Below are 25,407 nucleotides of genomic sequence, written 5' to 3'. Positions count from 1 at the left end.
AGCAAGTATAGTCTGTAAACTAAGCAGGCAGAGAGACTTGTGTTCCTGAAAGCGAGGTTGGCCCAGTTGGGCAGGGCTTAGTGTAAGGGGTCTGCTCTCCACTAGATGGCGCTGCATAGCTTACTGGAATGGATTGCTGTGGTGCTTGTAGATGTGTATGCGCATGCGCGGGAGGGGTGAAAATGGTGTCACCCAGATATCCAGTTTCTAGTATCGGAACTCTGTTCTCCCAGATCAGCAATCACACACCCATCCTTTGTCTCTGGCTTCCATCCACTCCCTGATTCTACACTGTCTGTGACCAAGCCATCATTTTGCCAGGCGGTGCCTCCCTCCTGAGTTTTATTTCAGATGTGACTGTGTTTCCCAACCCCTCACTTCTGAGGGACTGTTGCTTTGTCCTGCGCAGACCTTCTGGGGAGGATCTCACCAAGCAATGGCCAGGTGCCAGCCACACCCAGGAATGTTCCTGGGACCGTGCTGTTTGTTGCCAATGCCCAGAGACTACGGCTGATTGCCAGCCTGCCCCAGAATATGTTCACACGATCGTGTAGCAGCAGTGTTTCAGGGATTATGTAAAATCTCAACACACATCTGGCACCAGTCTTTACCCTCAATGATCTTATTCCAGTACCAGCAAATGTGGTTGTTCTGCAGGGTCTACTGGCACATTTGCCTGTGGGGGGCCACACAGCCTATATCAGATTTCCTCCCCACTGGGGAACCACCTCTCCCCTGTGGCTTGAGGACCTCTGGACCTCACTCTGCTCCTGGGGATTCTCCCCTCCCAGCAGAGCACCACCAGGTATCAAGCTGTGGAGTTTCAGACGCTGTGCTCCCCTGTTTATAGAGTCTCAGTGGATTTTAAGCACTCTCCTTTCTCTTTTGTCCCTTTTTAGTTCAGTCCCTGTGACTCTTTCTACTTTTTCACTTTCTCTCCAGCTGCTTTTTTTTGGGGGGGGGGTTCCAATACTCTCCCCCTGTTTCTATCCTCTCTCCACAAGCAAAAATAGCTCCCTGCCCTCCGTGGTTTCTCTCTCACCCAGTTCACCTCTCTGTGCCGCATACCTGCCGAGTTCGGTGGTTCAGGTTGTGCAGATTGTTGTGTTAACCCTCAAATCAGTTTTCTAGGTGTGCAGGATGGTTTAATGTTGATCTGGCCGTATTTCATGGACTCGAGACACAAAAAAAACCTCCATGCTGTTCCACCATCTTGGCTCCTCCCTCTCCAACAGTAGATTTTTAAAATGATTATATTAGAGGATTAATGTAGGGAATAAAATTATGGTCTTTTTTAACATTCCTCTTTTTTTTTTTTTAAAGTATACATATGGTAACATAGCATTGTTTTATAAGTCTCTAAGTTTATAAGTTGACACATCATGTCACAGCAATGTATTTTCTATCTTTGTTAAGGCAATGGACAGCAAATACAAAGTTACATCCACAGTTCATGTTCTTTTAGCTCTTCACATAGCTTTTAAGAATTTTTTACAAGATTTACAAACTGGCAGAGAGGACACTTAAACAAAAGCAGTAATCATACATGTCATTAAGTTAGTTTTGAAGGAAAATGAATTGGATTTTTGTGTAATGCAATGGTCTTGAATTCATCACCAAGGCAATCTCATGTAGTGAAGAGAACACTGATAGGAAGTTAAAAGTATACTCAGTCGGTTAAGCATCCGACTTCGGCTCAGGTAATAATCTCAGAGCCCCACATTAGGCTCTATGCTGACAGCTCAGAGCCTGGAGCCTGCTTTGGATTCTGTATCTCCCTCTCTCTCTGCCCCTCCCCTGCTCACATTCTCTCTCTCTCTCTCTCTCTCTCTCTCTCTCTCTCTCTCTCTCAAAAATAATAAACATTAAACAAAAATTTTTAAGTATATTCGTGGGCTGACTCTAACACAGACTACCAGTGAAATCTTGAGAAATTAACTTCAGAGTGTCTTAAGATTTTCATCTTTCCCTTTCTTGCTAGTTTCACTGAGTAATGTAATCCCAAAGAGAAACATATATGAAAGGAATTATAAAGTTATTACAAGATGTCATTCTGTTTACTTCAAAAGAGAGTTTTCATGTGATGAGTCTTAATCATTGTCTTTTTCACTCTTCATGAAAAAAGTTGACTTCTATATGTTGATAAAGATTTTCAAGATACTGCTTTACTAAGATTTTTTTTAAGTAGAGTGACTAATATTACACTGTATGTTAACTGGAATTTTTTTTATTTTTTTTATTTTTAAAAATTTACATCTGGGGCGCCTGGGTGGCACAGTCGGTTAAGCCTCCGACTTCAGCCAGGTCACGATCTCGCGGTCCGTGAGTTCGAGCCCCCGTCAGGCTCTGGGCTGATGGCTCCGAGCCTGGAGCCTGTTTCCGATTCTGTCTCTCTCTCTCTCTCTCTCTCTCTCTGCCCCTCCCCCGTTCATGCTCTGTCTCTCTCTGTCCCAAAAATAAATAAAAAACGTTGAAAAAAAAGTTTAAAAAATAAAAAAAATAAAAATTTACATCCAAATTAGTTACCATATAGTGCAACAGTGATTTCAGGAGTAGATTCCTTAGTGTCCCTTACCCATTTAGCCCATCCCCCTCCCATAACTCCTCTAGTAACCCTTTTTTTCTCCATATTTGTAAGTCTCTTCTGTTTTGTCCCTCTCCCTGTTTTTGTATTAGTTTCCCTTCCCTTATGTTCATCTATTTTGTCTCTTAAAGTCCTCATATGAATGAAGTCATATGATTTTTGTCTTTCTCTGACTGACTAACTTCCAGTTATATAATTTATAATTAATACCTTCCAGTTCCATCCACATAGTTGCAAATGGCAAGGTTTCATTATTTTTGATTGCCGAGTAATACTCCATTGTATATATATATACCACATCTTCTTTATCCATTCATCCATTGATGGGCATTTGGGCTCTTTCCATACTTTGACTATTGTTGATAGTGCTGCCATAAACATGAGGGTGCATGTGTCCCTTCAAAACAGCATACCTGTATCCCTTGGATAAATGCCTAGTAGTGCATTTGCTGGGTCGTGGGGTAGTTCTATTTTTAGCTTTTTGAGGAACCTCCATACTGTTTTCCAGAGTGGCTGCACCAGCTTGCATTCCCACCAACAATGTAAAAGAGATCCTCTTTCTCCACATCCTCACCAACATCTGTTTTTGCCTGAGTTGTTAATGTTAGCCATTCTGACAGGTATAAAGTAGTATCTCATTGTGGTTTTAATTTGTATGTCGCTGATGATGAGTGATTTGGAGCATTTTTTCATGTGTCTGTTAGCCATCTGGGTGTCTTCTCTGGAGAAGTGTCTATTCGTGTCTTTTGCCCATTTCTTCACTGGATTATGTTTTTTAGGTGTTGAGTTTGATAAGTTCTTTAGAGATTTTGGATACTAACCCTTTATCTGATATGTCATTTGCAAATATGTTCTCCCATTCTGTTGGTTGCCTTTTAGTTTTGCTGATTGTTTCCTTCTCTGTGCCGAAGTTTAGTTTAGTTTAGTTTAGTTTGATGAGGTCCCAGTAGTTCATTTTTGCTTAAAATTATGTTTTTGATCATGTCTGTGTAGATTTTAGAAAAAATAATTTTTAAAGGCATTTATAATAATAAATGTCTTTTAACTGTTACTTTGGTTTTCTCTTAATGGGATTTCAGTTTTACAATGATCTTTCTGCTTACCTATTTTTAAAGAATTTTAATAACATGAAAAAATATTCATAAAATAATACTGAATGAAAAGCAACAATACCAAACTATGCTAATGTGTTTATCTGTGCATGCATATACCTAGGGAAGAAAATTACATGATTGAAAGTATGCTAAAATATAATAATTATGTCTTCATTTTGAGATTTTGGATAATTTTATGCTAATTAGTTTTAAGTTTCCTTATTTTTTTTAACAATTTTTTATTGCTTTATTTTTGAGAGTGAGAGTGTTGGGGGGGGAGGGGCAGAGAGTGAGGGAGACACAGAATCTGAAGCAGGCTCCAGTCTCTGAGCTGTCAGCACAGAGCCCAATGCAGGTCTCAAATTCATGAACCGCGAGATCATGACATGATCCAAAGTCAGCTGGTTAACCAACTGACCCATCCACATGCCACATGTTTTCTTACTAAACATACTCTTTTAATTTGAAATTTATGTTCTTAACAGAGTACTCGATAAATGTTCTTATTTTTAGTTCTTTACAGCAAGGTAATTATAGGAAAATAATTTATATGAATAGTTTGATGTCTATTAAGTCAGTCTTTGCTGGTACTGTAGCAAAATCCATACATATTTGATTTTTACTTCAACCATGTAATAGTAAATTTTATCTTAATAAATACAGCTAACCTGTATTTAGTGTTTACCAGGCAGGACAAGATACTTTTAAGCATTCTCATTCAATAAGCATAACTCCATAAGGCAGACTAATTCTTCTAATTTGCAATTCATTATATTGCTTTACAATTTTATATACATTAACGTTTTTTAAATGCCTATACGTAAGTTCACTCTTTCCATTATACATTTCTATTTCTAACATAAGAACTATATAATAAATCATGTATACTTTCAAATTATTTCATATTTCTAGGTAATGTTAGTGATGTTAAGAGAGTCCCACTAAATATTAAAATTTTTAGATATTAGTCTTATCCTTTTTTTTTTAATTTTTATATTTTTAGAGATAGACAACACGAGTGGAGGAGGGGTAGAGAGAGAGGGAAACATAGAATTCGAAGCAGGCTCCAAGCTCTGAGCTGTCTGCACAGAGCCCAACGTGGGGCTCGACATGGGAACCACGAGATCATGACCTCAGCCAAAGTCAGCCACTTAAAATACTGAGCCACACAGGCACCCCAGTCTTAGTGTTTAAATGTTCGGCTTAATTATGTAACAAACACCTAGCAAATATATATACTCATAGGGAGAGATTGACTTTTGGAATGCCAGTGTGAGGACTACACGAACCTGCTGTCCCCAAAAAGGGAAATAATACTGGCCAAACAACTAGTATCAACCATTTCAGAATTTAAGAAATTAACCAAAGCTATAGAATGGAGTGTGTCTGTATGTATCCAAGAAGAACTACTAATCCTCACTAAGACAGCAGGATCTGTGGCACTTTTACTTCAGGCTATTCCCATCTGAACTACCTTCTCTACTGAGCAGTACAGCAGCGAGGAAAAACTAGCAGCCTCACAGTCAGTGGACAGGACTGACCTTTGGAGCTCCATTAAAATTCCGATCCCCATAGCACTGTCAATATTTTATCTAAAGTAGCAACTCCTTGGAAAATCCCCATTCTCAGGATTTGGGGGCTGTTTGATTTGACTCAGAGTTCAGCCCAGCAGTAAAAAATAAAATTTATTTAAAAAATTTTTAAAAGCCCTATCCCTGGGGCATTACCAAAAAGAACAATCATCTGCTGGCAAAATCTAAGCTACCTAGGCCTATGATTTCAGATATAGTGAAACAAGAACCTGTTCAACATATAAAAGGAAATCTTGAGGAACAAAATGACTTTGAAAAACTCCAATATATTCATAGGGATCTATACGGCTGTGAACATGCCTAGAAATGAAACTACCTCATTCAAATACTACCTTGTGGCCCTGCTTAAGCAATACATGAAAGCTAAAATTAATCTGTAAACTGCCTGAAGTTTGAAGGAATACTTCCACACACAAATCCCCCAAAGTGTGGAAGACATATAGACAAGATATTAAAGAAATCTTGTGACCAGTCATTGCTGACTCAAGTATATCCCCTAGGAAGTCAGGCTTAAGATAGAAACTTTAAAAATAAGAAAATAAAATAACTTTGTGGCAGGGAATGAAGGATCTATAGAATTCATCCAGGAAACTCACTGAACAAATTAGCGCCACCAACAAAGAAAAACCAACAAATCCTTGAAAGGAGATGGTTGATACCACAGTCATTATATTATCTAAGAAATCCACTTTCAACCAAAAATTATATGACATGCAAAGAAACAGGAAATTATGCCACAAACACATTTTAAAAAAAATAAAATAACAGAAAATGTACCCAAAGATATTGGACATAGTTGACAGAATCTATAAAGTTGGTATTATAAATTTGTTGAAAGAACTAAAAGAAGCCAGGATTGAAGAATTAGGGGTAAATATGTCAACTATGTCTCACTAAATAGAAAATGGAAATAAGGAGATAAAGATCATCTTAAAAATCAAATAGAAATTCTGGAAATGGAAACTGAAGAGAAAAATTCAGCAGAGGACTCAACAGATTTGAGTTGACAAAAGAATAAGCAAACTTGAATAGGATCAAACTTGAATACTGATTTCTGTATACAGGAAGTATATACAGCCTGAGTTATAGAAGAAAAAAAAAAAAACTCAGAGACCTATGGACCCACCATCAAGCATACCAACATATGTATAAGGGGATTCATAAAAGGAAAAGAGAAAAAGAAAGGGGCAAAATAAATATCTGAAGCAATAATGGCCAAAAGCACCTAAATTTGATGAAAAGCATTAATATGCACATCTAAGAAGCCCAGCAAATTCTAAGAAGAGATCCACGCGTAGTCAAACTGTCAAAAAACAAAGACAAAAGTTCTATTGATAGCAGCAAGAGAGATGCTACTTATCACATATATGAGAGCCTCAATAAGATCAACAGCTGACTTATCAACAAACACCATAGAGGCCAGAGGAAGAGGATATATGCTAAAGGTGTGGGGGGGGGGGGGGCTGTCAGTGAAGAATTCTATATGTGGCAAAACGATTCTTCAAAAATGAAGAAATTTAGACATTCCTAGATAAACAAAACAGACAATTCAGGGCCACCTGGGTGGCTCAGTCAGTTGAGTGTCCAACTTTTGTTTTCTGCTCAAGTCTTGATCCCACGATTGTGGGATCAAGCCCTGCGTTGGGCTCTTTACTGAATGTGGAGCCTGCTTGAGATTCTCTCTCTCTCTCTCTCTCTCTCTCTCTCTCTCTCTCTCTCTCCCCCCCTCTCTCTCTCTCTCTTTCTCTCTTTCTCTCTCTCTCTCCCTCTTAATCTCTCTAAAATAAAGATTAAAAAAAATTTTTTTTTAAACAGACAATTCATCTCTACCAGGCCAGCCCTAAAAGAAATGCTAAAGGGAGCCCTTCAGGCTGAGCTTAGAGGACAACTAGACAGTAATTAAAATCCACACAATTAAGTAAAAACACCAGTAAGACTACAGATAAATAGAAAATATGGTAATGTCTCTTATTTCCTATCTGACTTAAAAGTGCATAAAGTAATCATGTAAATCTGTGTTGATGAGCTGGTTATGTATAAAAATATAACATATAATAAGAGCACAAAAGAAAGGGGAAGACAATAGCTATATTGGAGCAAAGTTGTTATATGCACTAGGAATTAAGTTAGTTAATATGCTAATTGTAATCTATGGCAACCATGAAGAAAATAATTCAAAAACTATAAAAGAAATAACTAGGGAATTAAAATAGTATACTAAAATAATTTAACAAAGTAGTAGTGCCTTTAATTCAAAAGACATAAAACATGTACAAAACTAATAGTAAATGGGAGACATAAATCCTGCCTTATCAGCAATCAAACTAAGTGTAATTGGAATAAACACTCCTATCAAAAGGCAGAGATTGGTAGAATGGATAATATATGACTCAATTATGTGCCATCTACAAAAGACACTTTAGGTTCAAAGATACAAATAAGTTTGGGGGGGGGGTGCCTGTCTGGCTCAGTGACTCTCAATCTCAGGATTGTAAGCTTGAGCCCCACACTGGGTATACAGATTACTTTAAAAAATAATATCTTTTTTAAAAAAGATACAAATAACTTGAAAGTAAAAAGATGGTGGAAATTATGCCATGCAAAAAGTAACCAAAAGAGAGCTGGAGTGGCCATTCTAGTATCAGACTAAATTGGACTTTAAGACAAAAAATTGTTACTAGAGACAAAGAAGGACGTTTTATAATGACCATAAAAAGGGTAATCCATAAGGAAGCTATAAGAACTATAAAGACATAGGCACCTAACTACAGAGCACCCCAAATACATGAAGAATTGAGGACAGAAATTGATAATTCAAAATAAATTATTGGAGACTTTAATACTGCACTTTCAATAATGGATCAAATCAGGCATAAGATTGTTAAGGAAAGAGAAAATGACACTACAAACCAACAAAACCTAACAGAACTGTACAGAACACTCCACCCAACAACAGCAGAATATGCATTCTTCCCAAACACACATGGAACATTCTCCAAAATAGACTGACCATATGCTAGGTCATAAAACAAGCCTCAATAAATTTAAAAGAATTGAAATCATCCTAGGTATGTTCCCTAACTACAATAGGATGCTATTAGAAATCAATAATAATTTTAAAATTCACAAATATGTGGAAATTAAACAACAGACTCCTAAAAAAACAATAGGTCAAATAAATCACAAGGGAAACTAGAAAATACTTAGGTGCATGAAAACAAAAACACAACATACCAAAATATATAGGCTGCAGCTAAACCAGTTCGTAGAGGAAAATTTATTGATGTAAGTGCCTATATTAAGGAATAGGAAAAATCTGAAACTGATAACCACCTTAAGAAACTACCTGGGGCACCTGGGGTGGCTCAGTCTGTTACGCATCTGACTTTTGGTTTCAGCTCAGGTCATGACCTCACACAGTTCATGAGTTTGAGCCCCACATGAGGCTCTGTGCTGGTGGTGCAGAGCCTGCTTGGGGCTCTCTCTCTCTCTGCTCCTCCCCTGCTTGTGCGCTCGCTCTCTCTCTCTCTCTCAAAATAAATAAATAAACTGGAAGGAAGGAAGGAAGGAAGGAAGGAAGGAAGGAAGGAAGGAAGGAAGGAAGGAAGGAAGGAAGGAATTAGCCAAGGAAAAGAAAACTAAGCCCAAAGCAAGCAGAAGCCAAGAAATGAAAGAAAATAAGAAGGGAAGAAAAACATAAAGAAAACCAATTAAAAGATTTTTTTAAGATTAACAAAATTTACAAACCTTTAGCTAGACTGACAAAAAAAAAAAAAAAAGAGAAGACTTAAATTGCCAAAATCCATAATGAAAGAGGATACTATTACCAACCTTAACAGAAAAGGAAGCTACATAAATAGCCAATAACACTTGAAAAGCACCTCAGCATCATTAGGCATTAGGTAAATGCAAAAAAAGCCACAATGAGAAATACCACTTCACAACCACTGGGATGGCTATGATCAAAAAGACAGAGGAAGCATTAGCAAGGATGTGGAAAACTTGGAACCTTCATACATTATTGGTGGGAATACAGAATATAGAATGCTGTGGCCATTTTGGAAAACAAGTTGACACAAAGACTTGTATGTGAATGTTCACACAGCAGCATTATTCATAAAAAGACCACACATTGTATGATTGTATTTATATGAATCTCTAGAGGAGGCAAATCTATAGAGAAACTGATAAGTGATTACCCATAGCTGAAAGAGTAAAGGTTAGAAATAGGAGTAACTTCTAATGGGTATGGGATTCTTTTTGGGTGATGAAAATGTTCTAAAATTTGTGGTTATAGTTCAACAACGTTTTTCATATACTCAAAAACACTACACATTTTAAGTTGGTGATGTTTATGGTATGTGAATTATATCTCAATAAACCTGCTTTCTTTGAAAAGTGAGTCATTAATGTTAATAATCGAGACATTTCATTTCACATTTTTATCCTTAAAGAATTAAGTTCTGGCACCTAAATTGTTAACATTTTTATCATTTTAATGTTTGATAAGAGCAATGTTTACAAAGATGCCTTTTTTTTTTTTTAATAAATGTAGCTGGACAACTCAGCCAGTCAGCACATTTAGCTCTCCAACTACCATACAATGTACTTGGTTTAGGTCGAAGTGCAAATTTTCTTGATCATCTTTATGTTGGCATTCCCCGTCCATCTGGAGAGAAGGTGAGTAAAAATTTATTTTGTTTACAATGAATCTGTGTTTTAACATTCACTATTTAGTATTTGAATTCAACAATTTGAATATTTGAATTCAAATACTTCAAACTTTTTTAATCTCTTTAAAGAGATGTAGAAAAATAGACATAATGACTTAAGAAAAAGAAATAGTGATCTATCTAAACTTGCCTTACATAGAACACGTCATAATTTGAAGATATAGTTTTCTAGCACCTCTCTCATAAACCTCATGACCTCCTATCCCTCTTTTCTCCTTTTTTTCTTCATTTTGAATATCTAACATAATATGTATTTTATTTTGTTTGTCATACTCCACCTCCACTCGAATTTTAGCTTCAAGCAGCATTTGTACATAGCACTTTGAACAATGCCTGCTACACTGTTGAATAAGTATTTGTTGAATTAATAAATCTGGGAGACAGAAATATAATCCTTCAAAAGATAAAAAAAAAATTGCCACCAGGGCACAGGAGCCCTATTTGGTGCTTATTATATATCAATTTAGCTTAATCCATACATAGGATTTCAATTAATCAAGGAGTACTTAAGCTTTTTCCTTATTTATTTATAATAATAATTGGGGTTTTTTTGGTTTTTGGTTTTTTTTAATATGAAATTTATTGTCAAATTGGTTTCCATACAGTAGCCAGTGCTCATCCCAACAGGTGCCCCCCAATGCCCATCACTCACTTTCCCCTCCCTTCCACCCCCCATCAACCCTCAGTTTATTCTATTTTTATTTTTTTTTTTAATTTTTTTTTTCAACGTTTATTTATTTTTGGGACAGAGAGAGACAGAGCATGAACGGGGGAGGGGCAGAGAGAGAGGGAGACACAGAATCGGAAACAGGCTCCAGGCTCTGAGCCATCAGCCCAGAGCCCGACGCGGGGCTCGAACTCACGGACCGTGAGATCGTGACCTGGCTGAAGTCGGACGCTTAACCGACTGCGCCACCCAGGCGCCCCTCTATTTTTAAAAGTCTCTTATGGTTTGGCTCCCTACCTCTCTAACTTTTTTTTTTCCCTTCCCCTCCCCCATGGGCTTCTGGTAAGTTTCTCAGGATCCACATAAGAGTGAAAATATATGGTATCTGCTTTCTCTGTATGACTTATTTCACTTAACATAACACTTTCCAGTTGCATCCACATTGTACAAAAGGCCATATTTCATTCTTTCTCATTGCCAAATAGTATTCCATTGCATATATAAACTAACATTTCTTTATCCATTAATCAGTTGATGGACATTTAGGCTCTTTCCATAATTTGGCTATTGCTGAAAGTGCTGCTATAAACATTGGGGTACAAGTGCACCTCTGCATCAGCACTCCTGTATCCCTTGGGTAAATCCCTAGCAGTGCTATTGCTGGGTCATAGGGTACATCTATTTTTAATTTTTTGAGGAACCTCCACACTTTTCCAGAGCAGCTGCACCAGTTTGCATTCCCACCAACAGTGCAAGAGGGTTCCCATTTCTCCACATCCTCGCCAGCATCTATAGTCTCCTTATTGGTTCATTTTAGCCACTCTGACTGGCGTGAGGTGGTATCTGAGTGTGGTTTTGATTTGTACTTCCCTGATGAGGAGCAACATTGAGCATCTTTTCATGTGTCTGTTGGCCATCTGGATGTCTTCTTTAGAGAAGTGTCTATTCATGTCTTCTGCCCATTTCTTCACTGGATTATTTGTTTTTTGGGTGAGGAGTTTGGTGAGTTCTTTATAGACTTTGGATACTAACCCTTTGTCCGATATGTCATTTGCAAATATCTTTTCCCATTCCGTTGGTTGCCTTTTAATTTTGTTGATTGTTTCCTTTGCGGTGCAAAAGCCTTTTATCTCATGAGGTCCCAATAGTTCATTTTTGCTTTTAATTCCCTTGCCTTTGGAGATGTGTCAAGTAAGAAACTGCTACGGCTGAGGTCAGAGAGGTTTTTTTTCCTGCTTTCTCCTCTAGGGTTTTGATGGTTTCCTGTCTCACATTCAGGTCCTTCATCCATTTTGAGTTTATTTTTGTGAATGGTGTAAGAAAGTGGTCTAGTTTAATTCTACTGCATGTTGCTGTCCACTTCTCCCAGCACCATTTGTTAAAGAGACTGTCTTTTTTCCATTGGATACTCTTTCCTGCTTTGTCAAATATTACTTGGCCATACTTTTGTGGGCCAAATTCTGGAGTCTCTATTCTATTCCATATGTCTATGTGTCTGTTTTTGTGCCAATACCATGCTGCCTTGATGATTACAGCTTTGTAGTAGAGTCTAAAGTCTGGGATTGGGATGCCTCCCACTTTGGTCTTTTTCAATATTACTTTGGCTATTCAGGGTCTTTTGTGGTTCCATACAAATTTTAGGATTGCTTGTTCTAGCTTCGATAAGAATGCTGGTGCAATGTTGATTGGGATTGCATTGAATGTGTAGATTGCTTTGGGTAATATTGACATTCAAACAATATTTATTCTTCTAATCCATGAGCATGGAATATTTTTCCATTTCATTGTATCTTCTTCGATTTCCTTCATAAGCTTTCTATAGTTTTCAGCATACAGATCTTTGTGATTCTTAGTTCAGTTGTAAATGGGATCGGTTTCTTTGTCTTTCTGTTGCTTCGTTGTTAGTGTAAAGGAATGCAACTGATTTCTGTACATTAATTTTGTATCCTGCGACTTTGCTGAATTCATGTATCACTTCTAGCAGACTTTCGGTGGAGTCTGTTGGGTTTTCCATATATAGTATCATGTCATCTCCAAAACGTGAAAGCTTGACTTCATCTTTGCCAATTTTGATGCCTTTGATTTCCTTTTGCTGATTGCTGATGCTAGCACTTCCAACACTATGTGAAACAACAGCGGTGAGAGTGGACATCCCTGTTGTGTTCCTGATCTCAGGGAGAAAGCTCTCAGTTTTTCCCCATGGAGGATGATTTAAGCTGTGGGCTTTCATAAATGGCTTTATGATGTTTAAGTATGTTCCTTCTATCCCGACTTTCTCGAGGGTTTTTATTAAGAAAGGATGCTGAATTTTGTCAAATGCTTTTTCTGCATCGATTGACAGGATCATATGGTTCTTATCTTTTCTTTTATTAATGTGATGTATCACATTGATTGATTTGTGAATGTTGAACCAGCCCTGCATCCCAGGAATGAATCCCACTTGATCATGGTGAATAATTCTTTTTATATGCTGTTGAATTCGATTTGCTAGTATCTTATTGAGAAATTTTGCATCCATATTCATCAGGGATATTGGCCTGTAGTTCTCTTTTTTGCTGAGTCTCTGTCTGGTTTGGGAATCAAAGCAATGCTGGCTTCATGGAGTGAGTCTGGAAGTTTTCTTCCCTTTCCATTTTTTGGAACAGCTTGAGAAGGATAGGTATTATCTCTGCTTTAAATGTCTGTTAGAATTTCCCAGGGAAGCCATCTGGTCCTGGACTCTTCTTTGTTGGGAGAGTTTTGATAACTGATTCCATTTCTTCACTGGTTATGGGTCTGTTCAAGTTTTCTATTTCTTCCTGTTTGAGTTTTGGAAGTGTGTGGGTGCTTAGGAATTTGTCCATTTCTTCCAGGTTGTCCAGTTTGTTGGCATATAATTTTTCATAGTATTCCCTGATAATTGCTTGTATTTCTGAGGGATTGGTTGTAATAATTCCATTTTCATTCGTGATTTTATCAATTTGGGTCATCTCCCCTTTTGAGAAGCCTGCCTAGAGGTTTATCAATTTTGTTTATTTTTTCAAAAAGCCAACTCTTGGTTTCCTTGATCTGCTCTACAGTTTTTTTAGATTCTATATTGTTTATTTCTGCTCTGATCTTTATTATTTCTCTTCTTCTGCTGATTTAGGCTGCCTTTGCTGTTCTGCTTCTATTTCCTTTAGGTGTGCTGTTAGATTTTCTATTTGGGATTTTTCTTGTTTCTTGAGATAGGGCTGGATTGCAATGTATTTTCCTCTCGGGACTGCCTTCGCTGCATCCCAAAGCATTTGGATTGTTGTATTTTCATTTTCGTTGGTTTCCATATATTTTTTAATTTCTTCTCTAATTGCCTGGTTGACCCATTCATTCTTTAGTAGGGTGTTCTTTAACCTCCATGCTTTTGGAGGTTTTCCAGACTTTTTCCTGTGGTTGATTTCAAGCTTCATAGCATCGTGGTCTGAAAGTGTGCATGGTATGATCTCAATTCTTGTATACTTATGAAGGGCTGTTTTGTGACCCCGTATGTGATCTATCTTGGAGAATGTTCCATGTGCACTCAAGAAGAAAGTATATTCTGTTGCTTTGGGATGCAGAGTTCTAGATATATCTGTCAAGTCCATCTGATCCAATGTATCATTCAGGGCCCTTGTTTCTTTATTGATCCTGTGTCTAGATGATCTATCCATTGCTGTAAGTGGGGTATTAAAGTCCCCTGCAGTTACCACATTCTTATCAATAAGGTTGCTCATGTTTGTGATTAATTGTTTTACACATTTGGGGCCTCCTTATTCGGAACATAGATGTACAATTGTTAGTTCTTCCTGATGGATAGACCCTGTGATTATTATAAAATGTCCTTCTTCATCTTTTGTTACAACTTTTAATTTAAAGTCTAGTTTGTCTGATATAAGTATGGCTACTCCAACTTTCTTTTGACTTCCACTAGCATGATAGATAGTTCTCCATCCCCTCACTTTCAATCTGAAGGTGTCCTCAGGTCTAAAATGAATCTCTTATCGACAGCAAATAGATGGGTCTTGTTTTTTTTATCCATTCTGACACCCTATATCTTTTGGTTGGAGCATTCAGTCCATTTACATTCAGTTTTACTATAGAAAGATATGGGTTTAGAGTCATTGTGATGTCTGTAGGTTTCATGCTTGTAGTGATGTCTCTGGTCCTTTGTGGTCCTTGTAACATTTCACTCACAGAATCCCCCTTAGGATCTCTTGTGGGGCTGGTTTAGTGGTGATGAATTCCTTCAGTTTTTGTTTGTTTGGGGAAATCTTTATCTCTCCTTCTATTCTGAATGACAGGCTTGCTGGATAAAGGATTCTTGGCTGCTTTTTTTTTTTTTTTTTCTGTTCATCATATTGAAGATTTCCTGCCATTCCTTTCTGGCCTGCCAAGTTTCAGTAGATAGGTCTGCTACTACTATTATGTGTCTACCTTTGTAAGTTAGAGCCTGTTTATCCCTAGCTGCTTTCAGAATTTTCTCTTTATCCTTATATTTTGCCAGTTTCACTCTGATATGTCGTGCAGATGATCGATTCAAGTTACGTCTGAAGGGGGTTCTCTGTGCCCCTTGGATTTCAATGCCTTTTTCCTTCCCCAGATTAGAGAAGGTCTCAGCTATGATTTATTCAAGTACACCTTCAGCCCCTTTTTCTCCTTCTTCCTTCTGGAATTCCCATGATATGGATATTGTTCCGTTTCATTGCATCACTTAGTTCTCTAATTCTCCCCTCATACTCCTGGATTTTTTTATCTCTCTTTTTCTCAGCTTCCTCTTTTTCCATAATTTTATCTTCTAATTCACCTATTCTCTCCTCTGCCTCTTCAATCTGTGCTATGGCCGCCTCCATTTATTTTTCACCTCATTTATAGCATTTTTTAATTCATCTCTGTTGCAATAGATTCTCTGATGGCCTCTGTGCTTTCTTCAAGCCCAGTGATTAATTTTATGACCATTATTATAAATTCTTATTCCATTATATTGTTTAAATCGGTTTTGATTAATTCATTAGCTGTCGCTACTTCCTGGAGCTTCTTTTGAGGAGAGTTCTTCCGTTTTGTTATTTTGGGTAGTCACTGTGGTAACTCCAAACTGTAGGCCACTTCTTGTGCTATCAGGAGTGACTTGTGTGGTGGGTGAGGCCGCAGTCAGACCCGATGTCTGTCCCCAGCCCACCGCTGGGGCCACAGTCATACTGGTGTGTACCTTATCTTCCCTTCTTCCAAGGGCAGGACTCACTGTGGAGTGGTGTGTCCCCTGTCTGGGCTACTTGCACACTGTCAGGCTTGTGCTGCTGCTTCAATGGGATATGGCCAAGGGCATATTAGCCGGGGTGGATCTGCAAGGTGCACAGGGGTGGGAGGGGCAGGCTTAGCTAGGTTTGCCATGGGTGGTCCCCTGTGGGAGAAACCCTGCAGCACGGGGAGGGAGGCAGGCCCGTCAGAGGCATGGATCCACAGAAGAACAGCGTTGGGCATTTGCACAGTGCAAGCAAGTTTGGTGAGGGGAACTAGTTCCCTTTGGAATTTCAGCTGGGAGATGGGAGAGGGAAATGGCACTTCCCAGCGCCTTTGTTCTCCTGCCAAGCTGAGCTCTGTGTTCTGGGGCTCAACAACTCTCCCTCCCAGTGTCCTCTCACCCTCCCCGCTCTCTGAGAGCAGAGCTGTTGACTTTTAACATTCCAGATGGTAAGTCCCACTGGCTGTCAGAACTCATAGGGTCCGGCCCCTCTGCTTTTGCAAGCCAGACTTCGGGGGCTCTGCCTTGCCAGGTGGGCTGCCCCTCCACCGCCCCAGCTCCCTCCTACCAGTCCGTGTAGCACGCACTGCCTCTCTGCCCTTCCTACCCTCCTCCATGGGCCTCTTGTCTACGCTCTGCTCTGGAGAGTCCGTTCGACTAGTCTTCTGGCAGTTTTCTGGGTTATTTAGGCAGATGTGGGTGGAATCGAAGTGATCAGCAGGACGAGGTGAGCCCAGTGTCCTCCTATGCCACCACCTTCGATTTAATCTAATTGTTTTTAAAGTATACTAGATGTTAAATGTTCTTAACATTCTTTTTCCAGTCTATACGAAAACAAGAGTGGACTGCAATCATTCCAAATTCCCAGCTAATTGTCATTCCATATCCTCACAATGTTCCTCGAAGGTAATGCCCTTGCTTGAACTGATTTTGGTAAAAATACTGTCAATTCAGAATCATAGAAACAGTTACATCTTTTAAAAACTCTGTCTCTATTCCTGCTGTGTTCCCATGAGTGCCATCATTTAATTTGCTTACAGCAAACCTTAAATGACTAAACATTCCTACACAAAAGGTCCCTGACTTTTTTTATGGAAAACAAATTAAGCCCTATTAGAAAAACAGCAGGTTAACTAATTAGGGATTTATACATATTCTGATTAAATAAACTGATCTTCAGTTCACTAGCTATAAATTCTAAAATTTCAGAGTGCTGAATTTTTCAATAAGCATTGATCTTTTTAATAAATGCTTAGAGAAGTGGTATATATCCCACAGTGGTTAGGCACACATTTTGGAGTCAAACAGACCTAAGCTAGAAACTAAGACCCACTGCTGATGGTCAATTTCTGCATTTGTGAAGTGGGAAGTAGAACACCTGCCTTAAAAAGATGAAGATGAAGTATGTTTAAGACAGTGCCCAGCATAGAGTAAATTTTCAGTGAAAGGTAGATGTTTTTTATCTTTAGCAGAATATATTCCTCCTGTAATAATAGCATTTAAATCTAACTCCTTATCTTTGTTCATTTTTCTTTAAAGTACTAGATTCATTCCATCATTTTTAAAAAGTAGGTAATGAAAGTATTCACTAACACTTGTTTCATTGGAAGGAATACAAGTTGTCCTTAAAGTTAGTCTGATATCAGTTATGGAAAATAGCCAAAGAGGAAGGGTGTAATTTATCTATGAATATGTAACCAGCAGGATGCTGTTTTGTTACATTTCTTCTCAAAATCCAGGCTGTATTGTTCTTTATTAAATTTTTCAATGGAATATATTCAATGGCTTGCTAGAACCAGCTCATGCCATCTCATGAGCTGATGGTATGTGTCTTTTTCCCACTCTGTTCAGTGAGGTAACATTAAAATCAGCTATGATGGGAGTATTTACAACATGAAAATTGGCAACTGCCAATAAGGTCTTTTTTCCCCACCCCAGAGAGCCACTTTACCAGCTCACTACAGGATATATTTTATGGTAGATTTAAGGGCTTTAGAAGCAAACTACTTAAGAAAACAACTTTATCACAACATTAGGCATGAAATAAGATAACATCAGTAGAGGGGCACTTGGCTAGCTCCGTCAGTGGACCACATGACTGGATTTTGGGGTTGTGGGTCAAGCCCCATGTTGGGTGTAGAGATTACTTAAAAATAAAATCTTTTTAAAAAGAGAGAACATCTCTAGAAACAGTTATAGTCTGAGTTCAGATATTTTTTAATGAGTCTATATTATGTGTTTGTTACTTTTTTATACATGAAATTTATAACAAAACTAAAAAATCTGCACTATGCATAGGAAACTATATAAATTTTGGTACTTCTATATGGTCTAATATCGTGACACAGAACAATCTCTTAAAATAGAGTGGTAAGCAAAAGATAATAAAAGGGAAATGCATTTAGAGTATGTACAATAAGCAACCATTTGTGATTTGAAGAAGATATTTGTGCATATATGTCTCTGTATGTATAGAATATCTCTGGAAGGATATGCAGGAAATTGGTAAGAACTGATTGCTTCTGAGTAAGAAACTAAACATTGGCCTTTTGTCCATATTTTTTCTTACCAAGATTTTTTTCTTACGTCCTTTTCATTTTTTTGTTGTTTATTTTAAAAGAACTACCAAAAAAATCTCATGAAAGAACTTTTTTTTTAAGTATGAAGTAAGGTACTGAGAATAACTAACCTCAACTAACAGTATTCATTTTCTTGGTTTTCTTACTTTTGAATTTTGGAAAATTCTGTTACAGTTTTCTTTTATAATCTCAACATTTTTCATGTTTCTCTTGCTCTTTCTGAAGAAATGTTCTTTTCAAATTTATGTACATAATAAAAACGTAATTGATTTTAGTTTGAGGTGTATTTTGAGATTTATTGACTAGAGGCTAACTTACAGATCAATAAATTTTAATTATCCCAAAATAAGTCAATTACTAATTGCTATTCATCGGAATGATCTTACTTTTATTAAACTTTTTAAATAAAAATAGGCTAAATATATTTTTTAAAAATCCATGTATATGCTTCCTATAAGAGACTCCCCTCAGATGTAAAGTCACACATACTGAAAGTCAAAGGAAGGAAAAAAGATGTTTCATGCAAATGGAAACAAAAAGAAGCTGGGTAGCTATATATATATATATATATATACACATATATATATGATATATATATGTATATATGTACATATATATGTTTATATATACATATATGATATATACATATATATATATCAGACAAAATATTTTAAAATAAAGACTTTAATAAAAGACAAAGAAGGGCATTACATAATAACACAAGAGTCAAAAAAAAAAACCCAGAGGATATAATAATTGTAAATATTTACGCACCCAGCATAGGAAAACCTAAATATATAAAGCAACCATTAACAGACCTAAAGGGAGAAAGTGACAGTAATACAATAATAGTAGGTGACTTTAAAATGAAAATATATCCATCATCTATTTTCAGGGAGAATAAAATTCTTTGTATATAACCACCTGCAGTGTTGGTGATATAGAGCTTAAGCTTTTCAAGGTTTGCAAGTGCCATATTACGTAGTAGGGAAAGAGCTAGTTCTATTTATGCTAAAGTCTGTATATTGTCATTAACACTGAGGGACTAAAAGTGATTTTGTAAGAAGTCTCAATGTCATTGTGGTAATGTAAACCCTCCAACATGGCTCAGAAATGGTAGAAGTGTTTTTACACAAGCCATCTATACCCACTTAGTTATATGGCTGTTTTAGTTGGCCATAGTACATATATGAACAAGGATCAGAAAATAAGGTGACATGATATCAAAATTATGTAGTCTTGAAGTTCAAGTTTGCAAATTCAGCAAGTAAATCAAGACATAAAAACAATCTCTAAGATTGTCCTAAGTACCCTTAATAAGTTCACTTAAGAATAATTCTCACAGGATCAAAGAAAAATAATGAAGCATCTCATCAAAAATTCTATTCTGTTTCAGTTCTCTGAGTGAAATCTGAACTCTGTAGGATCATTAGTATTCTTAGCCCTATCTAAATTTAAGTGCTGTTGTTTTATTTATAGTGAGTGGATAGTTGGGAGAATGAATTAATTGATGAATCAACTGTTTCATTAATTAATAGCTATTTGCTTTTGGGTCTCAGTAGAATTTTATGATTTTTCATTTAAATGTGTAATTTTAATGATTCTGTTTTATCTACAGCTGGAGTGCCAAGCTGTACCTTACACCAAGTAACATCGTCCTACTTACTGCTATAGCTCTCATCGGTGTCTGTGTTTTCATCTTGGCAATAATTGGCATTTTACATTGGCAGGAAAAGGTTTGTTCATTTAAATGAAACATTAACTTTTGTTAACTTAGAATAGTAATACATTGCTCTCTAAAAACATTATATTTTAAACTTTTTCAAGTAACTAAGATTTTCTGATTTTTCACATTCTGTCCATAATGTCATCTTACTGATAATTTCTTTCATCCTCTCAACTTACAAATGTCTCTTAACAATTCATACAAATCACAGAAAATTATTTTAAAACTTCAATGCTGTATAATAGTAATAAAATGATCACCCAAAAATTACCAGAAATATAGAAAAACTTAATTAGAAACAATTTCATAAAGTCCTGAAAAATAATTTTTTTTAACAAGCCTATGTTTATGATCTACTTCGAGCCATGAACCCTTTTTTCCAGGAATAACAGCTATCTCTATATAAAGAATTGAAACACAGACAAGTTAAATGATTTTCTCAAGGTTTGGGTGGGAAGTAACAACTAAAATGATAAACATCTTTTCTATTTGTAAAGTATTCTTTGCACTAAACATATTTCTATTCTTTAGTATAACTCCTAAATAATTAAAAACAACACTCCAAAAACATAGTTTTTCTTTATACAGTGTTTATGAGGAGGAAAGAAGAGGCTGTCACATAAATTTACTAGCAGTTAAGATATAAATTGAAAAACCAATTTCTATGAAAATGTGAATATGAATTAAATACATGTGTTAATAGGAATATATATTAAGGTATATAACTAGCAGGTTCCAACAATGTTCCCCAAAAAAGTCTTCTTTGTGTCATACAACTGTTTTTTTTTTTTTTGTAACTACTCTCTTTGGATTGTCATGCCCATTATAATTATTTTTTATTAACTAAATGTACCATGTGTTTTAGCTGTTTTAACTTATGAAAAAGAGAAAAATTTAACTGTTCTGATAAATTTTCATAGGTTTGTCTCTCCCCAAAAATTACTCCTTTCCATCAAAAATCATAACAGAAACTTACATATTGAGTTAATTTTAAGATTGCAACTTAAGAAGTAAAATAAAGGGCGATCCTACATATTTTTTTTCCCAGAAGTATCAGAACACAGTCTGAAGTATTAAATAGCTCTAGACCTATAAAGGAAGGGAAATTAATTTCATTAATTCCTCAGATCATCTGATTACAGGATAAACATTGTGGACTTATAATAATAATGATTCAGTGACTGAAAATTGAAGTTTTAAATACAGATGTGGATTTAACCATATATATATACTCCACTCCGGTACTGTGGTTCTTCTACCTTTCTGACCACTTCTCTTTCACCTATGCTGGGTGCTCCCTTCTACCATTTCCTTACCATAGTGTCTGCCTTAGGGTGTCTTCTTTGTACAGTTTTCCTGCCAATTTTATCCAAAGGCATAACTTCACACTATTACTTCAAATACCCCTAACACTCATCTCTCCCTAAAGGTCTCTTCCCCCATTTCTAGCCGTCTCCATGACATCTCTACCTAGATCACTTACAAGCACCATAAAACCAGTATTGTAGGGGCACCTGGGTGGCTCAGTTGGTTAAGCCCTTTGACTCTGGATTTCAACTCAGGTCATGATCTCACAGTTTGTGGGATCAAGCCCCAGTGGAGGGCTCTGTGCTGGATGTGGAGCCTGCTTAGGATTCTCTCTCCCTCTCTCTCTCTGGCCCTTCTCTGTTTGTACACTTTCTCTGTCTCAAAAGGAATAAACTTAAAAAACAAACAATATTGTAAAGCTTTGTCTGTCTTCTTTCCTACTTAAGTATAAAATTTGATCAGTTGCCCCACTGATTCTGATTCCATAGCAATCCCTGCAGCTGACCCCACATCTGCATTCTTACTCCCAGGGGCTTTAGGTTCAGCTCCTTGTTAGGTCCTGCCTGGTCTCCCGGAGTTCATTCTTTCCCTTTCCACTTCATTGATTGCACTGCTGCCATATTATTCATCATCAAGTTTAGCCTTAATCATGTCACTCCTCTGTTCAAAAATCTCTGCCTAAAATCTGTAAACTCCTTAGCCTATCATTCTTAGAACTTCCATAGGACTCCACCATATACCTTTCCAACCTTATTTGTTACCAGTTGCTTTCAAGTATTCCATGCTTCTGCCCCACTTGGCATGATTATACCTATTTCATGCCCAGTTTGGAATGAATGCCCCTCCCCCTCATTTCCATGACTACTATCTTTTCAAAGCTTTCCCTTTCCTCACTCCAACCTAGAAGTAATCTCTCTCCCAGAATATTAGTGACATTTTTCACTTTTTTTTCCTGAAATACAGTTAATTCAATATGGTTTGCTTTTTTCTCTCTAGGCTTTAAGTTCCTTGAGAACAAGATACAAAACTGAGGATTTTTCTAATCCCTCAAAATACCAAGCACAGTACTTTGCTGGGAGTGGAAGGTCAATGAATATATGCTAAATCAATAGGTTAATGCAAAAATAATTAATATACTTTGCTTAGATTTGCTTATAGTGTTAAGAATGGGAAAAATAGTTGGGGTGCCTGGGTGGTTCAGTTGGTTAAGCTTCCAACTCTTGGCTTTGGCTCAGGTCATGATCTCACAGTTGATAAGTTCAAGCCCCACATCAGGCTCTGCACTGATAGTGTAGAGCCTGTTTGGGATTCCCTCTCTTTCCCTTTCTCTGCCCCTACCCCGCTGGCACTGTCTCTGTCTCTCTCAAAATAAATAAACTTTATTAAAAAATAAAATAAGAAAGAATGGGGAAAATAGTTAATTCCATCCTTGTAGAATTAAATGTTTACTACTACTTTCAAATAAATAATAAATGATAACCAACTCAGTATTTAAGGAAAAGGAACATTTCTTGTTGGGTTTTTTTTGTTTCTTTTTTAGTTTTTGTTTGTTTGTTTTGTTTTATTTTCTTGAGTTTATTATCCCTTTAAAAGAAAATCTATCTTCCCCCTGGACAGTACTTTGTTTGTTTTTTTAATTGTATTTTTTACTTTTAAAAATTTACATCCAAATTAGTTAACATATAGTGCAACAATGATTTCAGGAGTAGATTCCTTAGTGCTCCTTACCCATTTAGCCCATTCTTGTTGGTTTTTCAATTCAGTTAGTGGGTTCTTAATTATAAAATAGCTACTGTAAACTACAAAAATTTCATAACATTATTACATAATAAAATCACATCGTTTACCTACTACTGGCTTAGAGGTTTAAGATTTTTTTAATTAACATTTCAGAAATGGCTTTTATTGACATTTTCCTATCATTTATAACCTAGTCTAAAATTCTTTTTCAGAAAGCAGATGATAGAGAAAAACGACAAGAAGCCCATCGGTTTCATTTTGATGCTATGTGACTTGCCTTTAATATTATGTAATGGAACAGCTATTCACTTGATTAATTGAAATACTAAATTTGGCTGATAGAAGAAAATAGGGGATTTTGAATATTATTTATAAATGATGTATCCTTTGGTAATTATTGAAAAGTATTCAAATAAATATGGTCTGAATGTGTCACAAGGTCTTTTTTTAAAGCACTTTGTATACAAAGATTTGGGTTATTTAAATGTGCTGTATGTTTTTGTTCCTTTGTGGAATGTGTTGCATGTACTCAGGTGTTTATGTATTTATAATCTTATTAGAATAATGATGATGGAAAAAGACATGTATAAATAAAAATAAATGAGCAGGGATTTTTGTGTTCCACTCGAATTGGTCTTGCTTTTTCTTCTAACTGCAAATTATACTTTTGTGAATGTATCACAGATAAAGTTATTTCACCTTCGCCACAGTGGGCCAGGAATCACTCACTGAGGGCACACAGGGTAGTGATTGGGTACTCTGGCTTTGGAATTGCAGTCCAACAGGCTTGCCTTAAATTTCCAGTTTCACCAGTCACAAGGTGATTGAATTTGGCTAATTGCTTAATCTGTGAGCCTCAGTTTTCTTGTTTACAAATGGGGCCAAGAATACTACTTACTTGAGTTTGTAAACATCAAATGGGATGATGTATGTGAAGTGCTTAGCTTGGTGCCTAGCACAGAGTTAGTGCTCAATTAAGTGGTAGTTGTCATTGTTACTATTTTTAGATTTGCTTTTTACAGACTTCTACAACTAATTATCAAAATATATAGACTCAATAGAATTTTATTTTCAGGCATGAAGAAATCATATTCTTTGGAAAGCCTAAATTCTTAGGGTGGTTGACATCTTATATAACAATTTATTACTTGCTCGTATTAACTACAAATGATAGTACCCTCCAAGAATTAACGTGCACTAAAAATTTTCTTTTGAACACTGATCCTAATCATGTGATAATGAAGAGTATTTGATTTCTTGAAAGTAAACTGCTGTAGATAGCATCTGAGAATGCAAATCTTCAGCCACATTTTTATTCTCAAAAGCATTCTCTAATTTACGCTCACACTTCAGTGCAAATTTTTGTGAACTTCACCTCACCAAAAAGTTACCCTAAGATTTAAACCTAAGACTGGGAAAAGTTTATATGTCAGTGCTAATGATTGTCTAATGTGCAAATGGACATATGATGCCTATAAAACACAAAAACTTACCCCCCAAAATTTAATTTTGTTCTTTGTGTTATTTTTTTCTTTACAATTCACTGGGAATGGCATGTGTATAAGTGGTTTACTTTGTGTATCTATGCATGTTAATATGTCTCCTTAATAAATACTGTGTATTGAAACAAAGTATTTTAGTGAATTTGTAAATATTTTGTAAGTAATTATAAAGTCTAAATCACCTTCTGGACCATGAGACAGAGGAAAATTGATTCACCCATTGCCTCCTTGTGAGTTCATGCAAGATAAGAATCCCCTGACTACAGTACTCAGTTAAATTCACTAAACAGTTATCAACAGCAATACTGTGCCAGGCACTATTCCACGCTGTCCCTAAAGACTGTTAGGCTGAGTATCTATAAATTGATACAGCATGAGGTTTAAAACTCACTTGGGAGTCAGGATATATGGAGGAGTAGTGTTATAAGCAAACCAAATGTTAAAAAGAAAAAAAGAAGAGAAAGGAATACTTCACAATTCCTTTAATAAGGTCAACATTTCCCTAACACTAAAACCAAGTACATTACAAGAAAATAAAACTACAGGCCAATATAGATGCAAAACTCAACAGAACATTAGTTAATTGTATCCAGAAATATGTAGACAGATAACATGTAATAATCAAATGGGTTTCCTCCAGAATGCAAAA

General features: G+C 36.5%; 1 protein-coding gene across 3 annotated transcripts in view; it reads left to right on the top strand.

The window, feature by feature from the left end:
* The window catches only part of ITFG1 (integrin alpha FG-GAP repeat containing 1), a 367,923-nt gene extending 343,036 nt beyond the window's left edge, over positions 1 to 24,887 (top strand). For 2 of the 3 annotated variants that reach the window (XM_040497933.1, XM_040497934.1), the window contains 4 exons: positions 9,826 to 9,950; positions 16,727 to 16,809; positions 20,101 to 20,218; positions 23,469 to 24,887. In XM_040497933.1, coding sequence (XP_040353867.1) covers positions 9,826 to 9,950; positions 16,727 to 16,809; positions 20,101 to 20,218; positions 23,469 to 23,528 — 386 coding nt within the window. In that variant the 3' untranslated portion in view covers positions 23,529 to 24,887. Of the gene's footprint in view, positions 1 to 9,825; positions 9,951 to 16,726; positions 16,810 to 20,100; positions 20,219 to 23,468 lie in introns of those variants that run through there. The other variant, XM_040497935.1, reaches the window with a different exon arrangement.
* Positions 24,888 to 25,407: the final 520 nt, after the last annotated feature.

This window comes from Herpailurus yagouaroundi, unplaced genomic scaffold (genome assembly GCF_014898765.1).
Source record: "Herpailurus yagouaroundi ecotype Mexico unplaced genomic scaffold, PumYag 190, whole genome shotgun sequence".
In the NCBI taxonomy this organism is placed as follows: domain Eukaryota; kingdom Metazoa; phylum Chordata; class Mammalia; order Carnivora; family Felidae; genus Herpailurus; species Herpailurus yagouaroundi.
Note: the sequence above shows the minus strand (reverse complement) of the source record. Positions and strands in the feature narration are given on the sequence as shown.